Here is a 13080-nt window from a genome sequence, read left to right on the forward strand (position 1 = left end):
AGGAGATCTTTAGCACTAACAGAACCAAAGTGTAGGTCGTCCTATTTTTCTGCTGGTACTGGTATGTTGGTGTTTCCTTGTAAAATCTGGTGAAGGTTGTATCGTCTCTCTGACTCTGGTAGTCCACGGAAAGAGCATTAAGGTTCTCATGAGGACTTCTGCAGGCTGCACTCACAGACCTCCTTTTCATGGAAATGTACCCATTTTCTTAACTGCAGGTGAGCGAGTGCAGGAGAGTCCAGACATCAGGGTTGAAGCACAGCACCTCAGCAGGAGACATATTTGTTGTTTCCTGTCTGTGTTCTCATTAAATTTGCTCCCAGGCAGGTTAGCCCATAATGTTATCTGTAAAAAATAGTAATGCTGCATTCCATTTCTAGTCAAAACTAAGATTTTCTGAATTTCTGAGGGCATGAACTCAGGTTTCCAACTCGGAAACTAGCAACCTCATGTACTCAAGAGGTAGGATTGCAGGATGGCTGCCATCATATAAACAAGTGCTTTTTTTTTCTTTTCTTGTCATTGTCGCCTTAGTCGAGGTAGAGTCTAAAGAGATGTGTTTTTAGTCGGCAGAGGAAGATGTGGAGGCTTTCTGCTGTCCGGATGTCGATGGGGAGCTAGTTCCATCATTTGGGAGCTAGGACAGCGAACAGTCTCGAGTTCTGTGAACGCCTCTGCGATCCTCTCAGTGAGGGGGCAGCAAGCCGGTTTGCAGATGCAGAGCAGAATGGGCGGGCTGGAGTGTAGGTTTTGATCATGTCCTGGATGTAGGCTGGACCGGATCCGTTTGTAGCATGGAACGCAAGCACTAGAGTCTTGAAGCAGATGCGAGCAGCTACAGGAAGCCAGTGAAGGGAGCGGAGGAGCGGTGTAGTGTGGGAGAACTTTGGTAAGTTGAAGACCAGTCGAGCTGCTGCATTCTGGATGAGCTGCAGAGGGCATATGGCACACGCAGGGAGACCAGCCAGGAGGGAGTCACAGTAGTCCAAGCGTGAGATGACAAGAGCCTGGACCAGAACCTGTGCCGCCTTCTGGGTTAGAAGAGCCCGTATCCTGCTGATGTTGTGCAACATGTATCTGCAAGATCGAGCTGTTGCAGTAATGTTGGCAGTGAGGGAGAGATGGTCATCAAGTGTCACACCCAGGTTCCTTACAGTAAGAGAAGGACCTACCACAGAGTTGTCGAGGGTGATGGTCAGATCTGTGGTGGGAGAGCCCTTTCCTGGGAGAAAAAGAAACTCGGTCTTGTTGAGATTGAGTTTCAGGTGATGGTCAGACATCCACTGAGAGATGTCGGTCAGACAAGCGGAGATCCGTTCTGCTACATGTGTTTTGGAGCTGGGAAAAGAGAGAATGAGTTGGGTGTCATCGGCGTAGCTGTGATAGGAAAAACCATGAGAGACAATAACAGAACCAAGAGAGTTGGTGTATAGAGAGAAGAGGAGAGGGCCCAAGACAGAACCCTGAGGGACCCCAGTAGCTAGAGGACAGGGTTCCGACACAGATCCACTCCAGGTTACTCTGTATGTTCGGTTTTGAAGATAGGATGAGAGTAGTGTAAGTGCAGAGCCTGAGACACCTAGTTCTTGAAGGGAGGAAGTAAGGATCTGGTGGTTGACTGTGTCAAATGCTGCAGAAAGGTCTGAGAGGATGAGCACAGAGGAGAGAGAGGCAGCCCTGGCAGTGTGGAGTTGCTCAGTGACAGCAAGAAGTGCAGTTTCGGTCGAGTGACCTGCTTTAAAACCAGACTGAAGAGGATCGAGAAGGTTGTTCCGGTGAAGGTAGGAAGAGAGTTGATTAAAGATAGCACGCTCCAGAGTTTTGGAAAGAAAAGGAAGAAGAGAGACAGGTCTGTAGTTATTTACTTCAGACGGGTCAAGGGTGGGTTTTTTAAGGAGGGGGGTCACTCTGGCCTCTTTAAGAGGGTCCGGAAAGCAACCAGATGATAGAGATGTGTTAATGAGATGGGTTAGGAAAGGAAGAAGATCAGAAGCAATTGACTGAAGAAGGTGAGAAGGGATAGGGTCAAGGGGGCAGGAGGTGGGGCGGGCAGAGGGTATTAGGGAAAGAACTTGATCATGAGATAGAGGGGTGAAAGAGGATAGAGAAGGAGCTGAATGTGTGGTTGGTCGAGTGGTGAGATCAGGAGAAAGAAGAGCCAATGTTATCTACTTTTTTGTGAAGTAGTTGACAAAGTGAATTGGTAGGAGGGAGGAGGGGGAGTGGGGGGGGGGGGTCAAGGAGGTTAGAGAAGATCGAGAAAAGTTTTTTGGGGTTAGAGAAAGAGGATTGAATTTTAGTCTGATAGAAAGATTGTTTGGCTGCAGAGATAGAGGCAGTGAAGGTGGAGAGAAGAGAATGATAGGAAAGCAGGTCGTCCTCCATCTACTTTCTGCTGCCCGTATCGTGGCTCTCTCAGCACGGGTTAGCAGCAGTCAGACAACCATGGGGCAGGGGATGACTTACGAACCCGCCGTAAAGTAAGAGGACAGAGAGAGTCATGAGAGGAGGACAGAGTAGAGAGGAAGGTGTCTGTGGCAGAGTTGGGATGCATGAGGGAGAAGGAGTCAGCTGAAGGAAGTGCTGATAGAACAGTTGAGGACAGAGAGGAGGGAGAGAGAGAGCGAATATTACGACGGACAAGTGCAGTATCTGATGAGATGAGATCATCAGATTGGGAGAGTGGGAGAGAGTAGGATATGAAGAAACGATCAGAGACATGAAGTGGAGTTACCGTGAGGTCGGAGGTGGAGCAGTTTCTGGTGAAGATGAGGTCAAGGTGGTTGCCAGCTTTGTGAGTTGGTGGAGAAGGAGCAAGTGAGAGAGAAAGAGAGGAAAGTAGAAGAAGTAAATTGGATGACTTCTCTGACTGGATGTTGAAGTTGCCAAGAAGAACAAGTGGTGGGCCATTTTCTGGGATGTTTGAAAGGAGGACATCAAGTTCATCTAAGAAGTGTCCTAATGGGCCTGGTGGACGGTAGATGACAACAATGATTAGTTTTACTGGGTGAGTTACAGTTACAGCATGAAATTCAAACGACTTTGAAGAGAAGTGTGGCAGTGGGTAAAGAGTGAAAGTCCAGTTGGGGTTAATGAGCAGACATGTCCCGCCACCTCTGCCAGTGGATCTGGGTGTGTGGGAGAAAGAGTGGACGGAGGAGAGAGCCGCAGGGGTGGCTGTGTTGGAGGGTGTTATCCAAGTCTCAGTGAGAGCAAGGAAGTCCAGGCATTGCTCTGTAGCAAAGCCAGACATGAACTCAGTCTTGCGGGTAGCTGACTGGCAGTTCCACAGGCCCCCTGCAACAAGGTGTTTGATGTGTGTGGAGCGGGTGGGATAGATAAGTGAGGACAGATTACAGTGATGCTGTGAGTGAATGTGAGGTTTGTAATATCTACGAGAAGAAACATGAATTGGAAAAGTGAACATATGCGAAAGGTAGAGAACAATTGCAGACAGGTACTAAGCCTCATTAGCCTTCTCCAATAGCGCTTCTGTTGTATTTGTTTCAAAGTAAATCAGTCTTACATATATTACTGTGTAATTGTAAGCCGTAGACATGTTTCTACAGTGTTTGTGTGCGCAAAATACCATGTAGAGAGCATTGTTATTGACTGGTATTGCTAGCCCAAGATATGTCTGCATCCATGTTTTTTTCCAAGAAGTCCCAGACTTCCGAGGTCTGATGCAAATGGAATGCAGCAGAAGCAGAGCGAAGACAGAAAAGCAGGGTATCACTGGGTGGGGTGAAAAGTGGGACTACTTGCACCTGTAACCACACCCAGCAGTGATGTCACAGTGTCCTGATACACTGAAGCTTCTGTCACTGAGCTAGCGTGTTAGCTCTGTGAGTCCCTGTTTCTAAAAGAAATATAGGAGAAACCTTTCCCGTATTCCAACATTTTATCCAGTCAGGAACCGGAACGCAACAGTCCTCAAGCTGCTCATGAGGCCTGGCTGTTTGTGAATGAATGCCTCATCCCTTCACCAAACATGTTCATCATGTGATGTAGGCAGGAGGGAGGGGAATGCTAACAGCAACAAACAACACTTTAGCCTAAAGTTAGCCTCCATTGCGAACAGCAGATATAAAGTTGGACATACATGACTTGAGGGGACATTGCATTGACTTACATTCATTTCCTGGAGACTTACTCTAACCGTAACCACAATTACTACTGGCCTATTCCTAACCTTACCCTAACCGTAAAACATATCTTCACATTAAAATGTAGTTATTTACGTTGTGGGGACTTGATTTTTGTCCCCACAAGGAAGACGAGTCCCCATAATGTGACTGTGTAAACAGTTTTAGGTCCCCACAACATTAGTAATACCCGCACTCACACACACACACGCACACAGAACACACTTCAAAAAACATTAAAATGATCGTACATCTAAAAACGATCTCCTAACTCAAGAATCAAAGACATTAAAGAGTCGCTCGCGTCACCATTGTCCTCTGACCACTGCTGCTTAAAGGGCAACGTTACCCTCTATTATGAAGCTAATGCTAATGCCAAGAAGTGGGCTGAGACCTGAGTGTAATGTGCCACTGAGTTGCAGCTGTGTGAGGTGAGACAAGCCTCTCAATCGCTTCAGGTGTTGGAGAGAGAAAGACGACAAAGCGACAGCTTTGGTGTTGATGTCAGACAACAGAGTGGACTAAGAAAACCAGTGGAAACATTGAATGCAGTAGCTGGTGTTGAGTAGAGAGGCAGTACACCATGTATAATTTTAATACTTTACACAAAACCGGATAAACAAATAACATTATTATATATCCATATACACTGGTTTACACCTAAAAACAATGGTTGTGGAGTTTTACTTTAAAGACAAGTCACTCACTGTTAGAATGAATGACATTTTCACACATGCACATGGTGAAGTGTTGAAGTAAGGTAATGCTTTTTAATAATGTCTTTTACTGCGGCTCTCTCTGTAAGTCATAGCACTTTTGCGGAGCTCGGCTTTCTGTCGTTGTTTTCTCAGCACTATGGCTGAGAAATTGATGAGTCACTACTATTGTTGTAAAACATCATTTGAATGACCAGATTTCTCCAGCAGCTACAGTCAAGTCTGGTTTTTATTGTTTCGTCCTGTTTTGTTGCAGTCTGTGGATGAGGGCGCTGTGACCTACCTTGCCCCACATCTCCCACGGCTTCGGGGAGCCCATAATCTCCTGAGTCACCTCCCTCTGCACTCCCAGCAGCCCAGCAGGGCCCCGAGTCTCCTCATTCCCATCGGGGGGATTCACATGATTCAGCCCAGGTCCACCCTCCCTCTGTACAGCCTGGTGAGCAGCCCCAGCGTCTCCACAGCCTCCACAGCCTCCACAGCCTCCACAGCCTCCACAGCTCCCCCCTCAGCTGCTCCAGCTGGCCTCACAGGTAAATGCACATCCTGGAGACAGAGCGACGCTTTTAAGGGGAGGTTTTCTATGCTGCAGCGGCAAGGTACTCTGAAAGAGACGTCGCCTGGCAGCCGAGTCAGCCCTGTGGACCCTGAGGCATCAGCCGGAACACCCGGGAGCAGCCACGCCAAGAGTCGAGAGTGCATCAGCCTCGGATAACAGTCGAGTTCTCGGGTGCATGGACGCACACGTCGTAGAGGCATGTTTATGCTGACACCACCCAAGGCCAAAAAGAAAACAAAAAAAGACTCCTTCCTCCCAGACACAACTCTGACAGGAGGGAGAGTCTTAACGGGACAGTGCAAGAAAACCAGAGTCTGACAGTGAACGTCTCACACTGTGGTTTCAAATCCAAGAAGAAAAATGAGAGCACTTGAGCACCGCTTTGAATGACGCTATGTAATTATATGAATAACACATACATATATGTATATGTATGTATATATACATATATATGTAAGTGTAGATATATATATATGTATATATATATATATATATATATATATATATGTGGACACTCTGTTATATATGCAGTATGTTTTGTAAATCTTTTTTTAACCTCTTGTTTGATGTCATTGATGTTAATTTATTGATGTGCTATTATGCAAATTCTGTACTATATGCAAAAAAGCAGCCGGAATGAAAAGAGACAAAAGTTTTAATCAATTTCCATATTTAGCCCTATATGACAGCTCTAATATAACTATTGCTGTGTTCATGTACTGTATTACCAAAATGGATATAGAAAGGTACTAAAACTATTTATTCATCCCAACCAGTATTTTGAAGTGCAATTTTACGTCAATGTTGTGGTTTCAACTGTCATTCTCAAAGGCTGTGATTCTCCTTCTAATTATTATTATTATTATTATTATTATTATTAGTATTTGTCAGGTCATATTGTCAACTTTCTTTGTAGTTTGAAGAAGCAGGGTTTACGATCACCTCCTTTTCTAAAATCTTTAAGAAAAGAAGTTTCAGATCCAGACATTTGGAGTGCACTGACAAAAAAACAAAAAAAGAGGAAACCCGTTTTCATGTCGAGAGGAAACCCGTTTCATATCCATGGTAGCTAAGGTCGTTTCCCCCCCCCCCCACAAACAGATACATGTATTTTTGTGTTGTTGCCTTTTTAAATGATGCAATCACTGTCATTTTCATGTCATTAAACGTATCATTTTTACACATTTATATTAAAACTGTGGCGTGTGTGTGGTTTTTCACTCACCTCCATACAGTGAGTCTGGAGGTAAGAGAACATCATTTAAATGTACTGGGACTGTGTCTTTTTGTTTTAAATGGTAAATGCCCTGTGTTTGTATGGTGCTCTTTTCATCTTGACAACCACTCAAAGCCACGAAACAAAACTCTCCTCAGCTTAAGTCTACAATATCTTAAGAATATATCTCTGTCAGACAGATTTAACTTCAAAGCTCAGAGTCGTTGATCCTCTGCTGAGTCCATCAGTAACTTCAGATGTGTTATTTTGTGACTTAAGGCTCAAGAAGCCTTCGTTCAGTTTGACCTCAGTGACACAAAGTGACCACAGGAGGCAGCGATGGACCCCGCCAGCTGAAACAGGTGATTTTCTGGACTTTGGTGTGGGAGACTGAGGGACACATGATTTTGGTAACAGTTCATTAATGTTTTGACTAACCATGTGTTAATGTCCATTTCTTGAATGTTCTCCTTAGTTTTGTAACCTTTGACCTCTGAATTATAATGAATCCTGCTTTGTACAAAGTTTTTTTTTAAATTTCAGTTTTATTTCACATCATATTCATGATGTCAGTTTGACGACTTCTTTTGTCTAAATGCTCAGTGGCACACAGTGTTGAGGACTGTGGCACCACCATGTGGCTCTGGTTAGGTCACAATTACTATTCAAATGTTACCCTTTTTTCCCCTGTGTTCATGAATCCACTGTACTTGGGTTTCCTCCCACAGTCCAAAAACATGCCATATGGGTATTAGATTAATTGGACACTCTAGATTGACCATAGGTGTGATTGTATGTGAGTCTGACGGACCTGTCCAGGGTGTGACCCCGCCTTTTGCCATATGTCAGCTGAGATGGGTACAGCTCCCCCCGCGACCCTCTGTGGAGGGTAAAAGATAGAGCGGTAGAAGGTGAATGGATGGATGAATCCACTATAAGTAAGTCTATCCTTGTTCCTCTGCCACAAAGGTCAAATGAGTTACCACTAGGTGGCAGGAGAGAGCAAGAGGCGGAGAGAGCGAGAGAGCAAGAGAGAGAGAGAGAGAGAGAGACAGACAGCTGGAATTGTCAAACAGGGCTAGTGCAGGGAGACAGTGGAGGTTGATTTCTGTCGCTGAAATATAAATTCCATGGAAACAGTGACAACAAAGAATAGAAGAAAGGAACAAGGGAAAGGCTGCGTAGAGCTATCATGTAATTGTTGCTCATGGCTTTTCTTATTTGTTCTTTTATCGTCAAAAATGATGTAAACATAGATACAGTATATGATTGAAAGCATATTAGTCAGTCCAATAAGGGCTAAGATAAAGTTCTGTAGAGGAGGACACTATGTTTCATATGAGAGCAGTCACACACACACTTACAGCAACAGCATGAACATGACAGACGAGTCCCAGGACTTGCCGGTGTTTTGGGAATCTGATTGCTTGTCAATATTTTGGATGATCCATGAAAAACAGTCAAACCTTTTATGATTAAAGTAACATAAAACACATGACTCACAGTTTCAGTCACTTGTGCTCTGGTTTGAATTGAGTAACTTCAGTGAGGTGCAGCAGAAACTGCCAGCTCACTTTCAGTGTGTGTGTGTGTGTGTGTGTGTGTGTGTGTGTTGAACATGCTGGCACAGATGCTGCAGTCAAAACAGTCTTCTGCCCATAGAGGGCTATGGCCCACATTCTTCACCTCATTCATATCATATCAGGGCCATGTGTGTGTGTGAGTGTGTGAGTGAGTCACTGTCCTCTCTTACCTCACACTGTTTCCTTTCTGCCTTCTTCAAATATCTTTGTCCCCAGAAGGAAGTGACGGGGAGACAGTGTTTTTCACTGATGTGGTCACATTCCTGACTGTGGTTAAACAAACAAAACAAAAAACAAACAAGTGAATCAGTGAATCCTGCTGATGTAACTACAAACACATACCTCTGGAGCAGCATTCTTCCATGAAATGGGCCAGACTTAATGTTAAAGACCAGGAGGGTTGTGTTCAATCCTGATGGTCCACCTGGTCTGGAGGACCAACACTCAGGGCATTACAAATGTAGGAGACCTACTGTGACCATGTCATGTTCCGTTGTCAATGTCATTTTATTGTGAAATTCCCTCTTATTTTGAAGTCTTTTTGTCCCTCGTCTGCGTGCACTTTACTTTTCCCCTCTGATTACGAACCTGTTTCACCTGTGTCTTGTTCCACAGTGTATTTAACCACTCCCCCTTCTTTTGTGTTTGTGAGTTTGTCTTTCACTTGAGCGTCATGTGTTTTTTGAGCTCTCTCCTCTGTTTTTTGTGGTTCGCATTTGTGGGATTACTTCTGTGACTCTGCTAATCTGTTAATCTGTTACCTGTACCTGTTCCAGTCAGTGTCCTGTTCCACGTTGATCTGTTATGTAATCCTGTTCACCCTAAATATTGAACATAGCTCATATTAGGTTCCTCTGGGCTGGGACTTTGGAGACAACAGTGTTTTACAGAGCTCTGGAGGTTGTCTGGAAACTGCAGTTCAGCTCTTTCGTCAAAGTTCATATTTTCATTGTATCGTTTTTACTTTTGTGCTTTTGTAACATTGCACACTAGACAACATCAAATGGATTTGCACTTGATTGCAGGCCACATAGCTGCACATTCTTCAATAAAAGTTTGAAATGAAAATGTTTGTATTGACTGAAACCTTCATTTTAACATAATTGAGTGTTGTGGCTGGTGATGTGGTGGAAACAACAATGTGTGTGCAGATTTGTTATTGAATTAATGATGAAAATCATTAGCTTCTGTGACCAGTTAAAAAGAATATTGTGCAAATGTGTGTTATAGTGCTTCAGTTAGCAAATGTTAAAGTTTTGCAATACTTAATATAATGTAATGTCCTCTGAAGTCATGGAAACCAGACTGTGTGTGTGTGTGTGTGTGCGCGTGCTTACCATCATGTCAGAGGAATTCCTCAGGATTCACACAGTCATAGGTCCACTATGTGTTTGTCATTGCATGGTGTCATATTTCACCCTGAACTGCAGATGGAAGTGGGAAAAAGTTTGATCTCTGTGGATTTAACGTGCACAGTAAACTCTACAGGTTGAATCCAGCACCTGCCAACATGGCGCTTCACAGAAAGAGAGTCAGAGCTCTATTGTAATGTGATATTTTGTGTTTGTGAATATGAATATGACTAGTACATGGTCTGTGTTTGTATAGCACGTCTCTTAAAGACCACTTTGGAGCTGCTTTACACTCACACATTCTGCAGCACACCTCTTGCATACCCATTCACGCACTAGGTGTCTTGCCCAAGGACTGACCGGCTAGCGGAGCCAGGAATCAAACTCACAATCTCACAGTTGAAAGATAACTCACTCTACCACTGATAGTGGATCATTTAGTTTACTGTGGGTAAAGTTAACATCATCGAAAATAATAATAATTTGGGAAACTTTTCAATTGATACACAAGAATGTACAGTGAAAATGTCACAACCCATAGTCTCTGAGCTTTTTAGAAACTTTCCACATGATGTCATCATCTCACAAGAACAGTACAGATAGTAGACAGTATGCACAGTGCGTGATATGCAGTGTTTTTTTTAAACTTTTTATATTTATAATTTTATACATATTTATTTTATTTATCGTGCACTTTACATTTTCAGATTCTTAAAGTGCTTAGTATATGAAATTGAAGTAGAAATTCCAAAAAAAAAAAAAGTGACACTGACTCATTTTTCCTCTTATTTCCTTGGACAGGTTGTTCCAGATGGAAGACTCGGTCTCCTTTAGTTTTCAACCTGGACTCTGGAACAGAGAGAAGGGCAGTGTCTGAGGATATCAAGATACACGACAGTGTGAAAGACATTTCTCTCTCTCTTCTGTCTCTACCTCATCTCCCTCTTGTCCTTTCTCTCCCCCCTCCCCTTTCTGTCCCCCACCATCCTCTGTCCCCGATTTTCCTTTCACCCCAACCGGTCGAGGCAGATGACTGCACATTTCTGAGCCTGGTTCTGCCAGAGATTTCTTCCTGTTAAGAGGGAGTTTTTTCTCTCCACTGATGCCTAGTGCTTGCTCATTGTGTGAACTGTTGGGGTTCTCTGCTCTCTTTGATGTTGTCTATGTACAGTGCCCTGAGATAATGTATGTTATGATTTGGCGCTATACAAATAAAATTGAATTGAATTGAATTGAATTGAATTTCAGGGCGAAAGGGTTTCAAATATAAAATAATATATAATAATGTTCACAAAGAGCATCGGTTTCACACAGATTCACAAACACTGGACCCTTCTGTGATGCTAACTTTTTTGGATACCTGTGTGATGCCTGAAAAACCTCAAATACTCTCCAAAGATCACAAAGACCTGTCCAAACAGTAGAAACAGTTTGCAGTGCTCTCTGGGCATTCACTTCACAATCGTTCTGCATCAGCCTTTTTCTTGGCAGTCGCTTTCTCAAAAACTTCCTTAATTGGTTACAATCGCGTTGTGAAGAGGATTTTAAGTAATACAGGATAAAATGATCTCCCACCCTCCCTTTAAGTTTGGCCTCCAGATAACGAACACATTTTATACCATGACAGACACCCTGCACTGTGTGACTGTTGTCAAATCTGTGGTGTTTGTTTTTGTCATTGGTGAGAGATAGTATATGTGTGTGTGTGTGGGTGTGTGTGGGTGTGGTGTGGTGTGGTGTGGGGTGGGGGGCAGCAGACAGCTGATGTGGCAGATGGCCCTATATCTCTTTATGAAGGTCAGAGCATGTTACACACTGAGATGCTGTTGTTGTGTGTGACAGTGTCAGAAGCCTGTGAGACGATTGTGCCATGACCTCACCACTGTTTCGGCACGCGCATGCACGTGTGTGTGTGTGTGTGTGTGTGTAGGGAGTAGGTGGAGGTGGTGGTTGCTGACAGCTCTCCTTGGCTTCATCTTCCTCATATCATCTGTGTGGTCTCTTCATCTGCCGCCTCCAGTCTCTTCCGCATGCTCAACGCCTCTGGAAAAAAGACGGCAAGGAAAAGAAAACACAAAGCATGACATGGCCTGACGTCACTTTTAAGGTCCTCTGCTGTTTTAAGTCATTTTGAGATTAAAAGCAATATTATATTCAAGCTAAGATACTGAGTTAACAATGAAATAGTCCAGGTTTTTTGAAGTGCAGTTGTATGAGGCATGCACACTCCAACCATCCCTGTATTCTGGGCTACACACTTTCAAAACCTCACCTATCACTTAAAGTCATTTTTGCACTGATCAGGAGTGTATTCATGATGACCTCATGGAAATACAACTGTGGATACTTTTCAGGAGACGATTTTAATGAGTGTTTTAGTCCAACAATTGGAGTGAGTCAGTAGCAGGACACTGGATCTTGGTCACCTGACTGGAATGCAGTTGTTTGTTTGCTGGTGAGGGTTACACAAGAATATGAACAGGTAAATAATGCATATATACATGTAGTGTGTCTTTCTCTTCGTATGACCTCTTTATTTATAATCACCTTCACCTCACCTTCTTCTACTCGTGTCACCGTGTAAACCGTCTGATTTACAGGCAGAGAACAAACCCACACCCAGAGTGATACTGCAACATGTTTTCTTTTCTTTTTTATAACCTCATAAAACTCCTTACATAACCACCGCTGTCAACAATGGCAAGTGGTTTGGATTATAATTTTTTCTTTGATGGATGATAAACAAATGCTCTGTGTTCATATAAAAGCTGTACACTGAGGTTTAGCATTCACCCTGTCACACTCCATCACACCCAATCACAACTGACAACTGTCATGTGACTGTTCACTAAACACACACACACACACACACACACACACACTATTACTGATACAAATGTAACACAATAAATTGCATTAGTTGTGTTATTTACACCAAACCAGTGTCACTCTTGTATTTTTAGAGGTTAGTAAAATCGTATAAATCTGCACTTTCGTATTCAAAGTGAAGCACTACGTGTGGTGATACTGAACTCACATTAAAAGAAATAAACCAATGTAAGGACTTTTAAAACTTTGAACAGATGTGCACTAAATAAGCAAGCTTCATAACTTAAGCACGTTTTAGATATCTAAATATATCTAAAGAAATCTTGATTTCTTTAATATGATATTAAAAAAAAAACACTATTGGGGGCCCTTGGTGATCAGGTGGCAGCCCCTTAATTCACTTATGCCTCTGGTTGGTTGTGTTTGTATTCTGTGAAGAAAATACTGTGCAAACACTCCATTCACACTCCGGTTTAAAAAATAACCGCTGAAGAATGCTGGAAAGCAGCAGAGCGCACAACACTCACTGGTTCCTGTGACTCACGCTTGGAACTCTTGAGAAGCCACTTCCCTCCACGCTGCCTCTGCCCTTCTTGGCCAGTTGGAGGCGCTGTTAAGTTGAGGTCAGTGCTTGAATGGGATGAGGGAAGGTGAAGAGTGTGTGTTGTGACAGATGAGGA

At 43.4% G+C, this 13080-nt stretch overlaps 1 protein-coding gene across 2 annotated transcripts in view; it reads left to right on the forward strand.

Annotated features, from left to right (window-relative positions):
• The window catches only part of hivep3a (HIVEP zinc finger 3a), a 48056-nt gene extending 39925 nt beyond the window's left edge, over window positions 1-8131 (forward strand). For both annotated transcript variants that reach the window (XM_058618979.1, XM_058618980.1), the window contains one exon: window positions 5118-8131. In XM_058618979.1, the coding sequence (XP_058474962.1) occupies window positions 5118-5576 (459 nt within the window). In that variant the 3' untranslated portion in view covers window positions 5577-8131. The remainder of the gene's footprint in view (window positions 1-5117) is intronic.
• Window positions 8132-13080: the final 4949 nt, after the last annotated feature.

The sequence above is a fragment of the Solea solea genome, chromosome 20, assembly GCF_958295425.1.
Source record: "Solea solea chromosome 20, fSolSol10.1, whole genome shotgun sequence".
NCBI classification, from domain to species: domain Eukaryota; kingdom Metazoa; phylum Chordata; class Actinopteri; order Pleuronectiformes; family Soleidae; genus Solea; species Solea solea.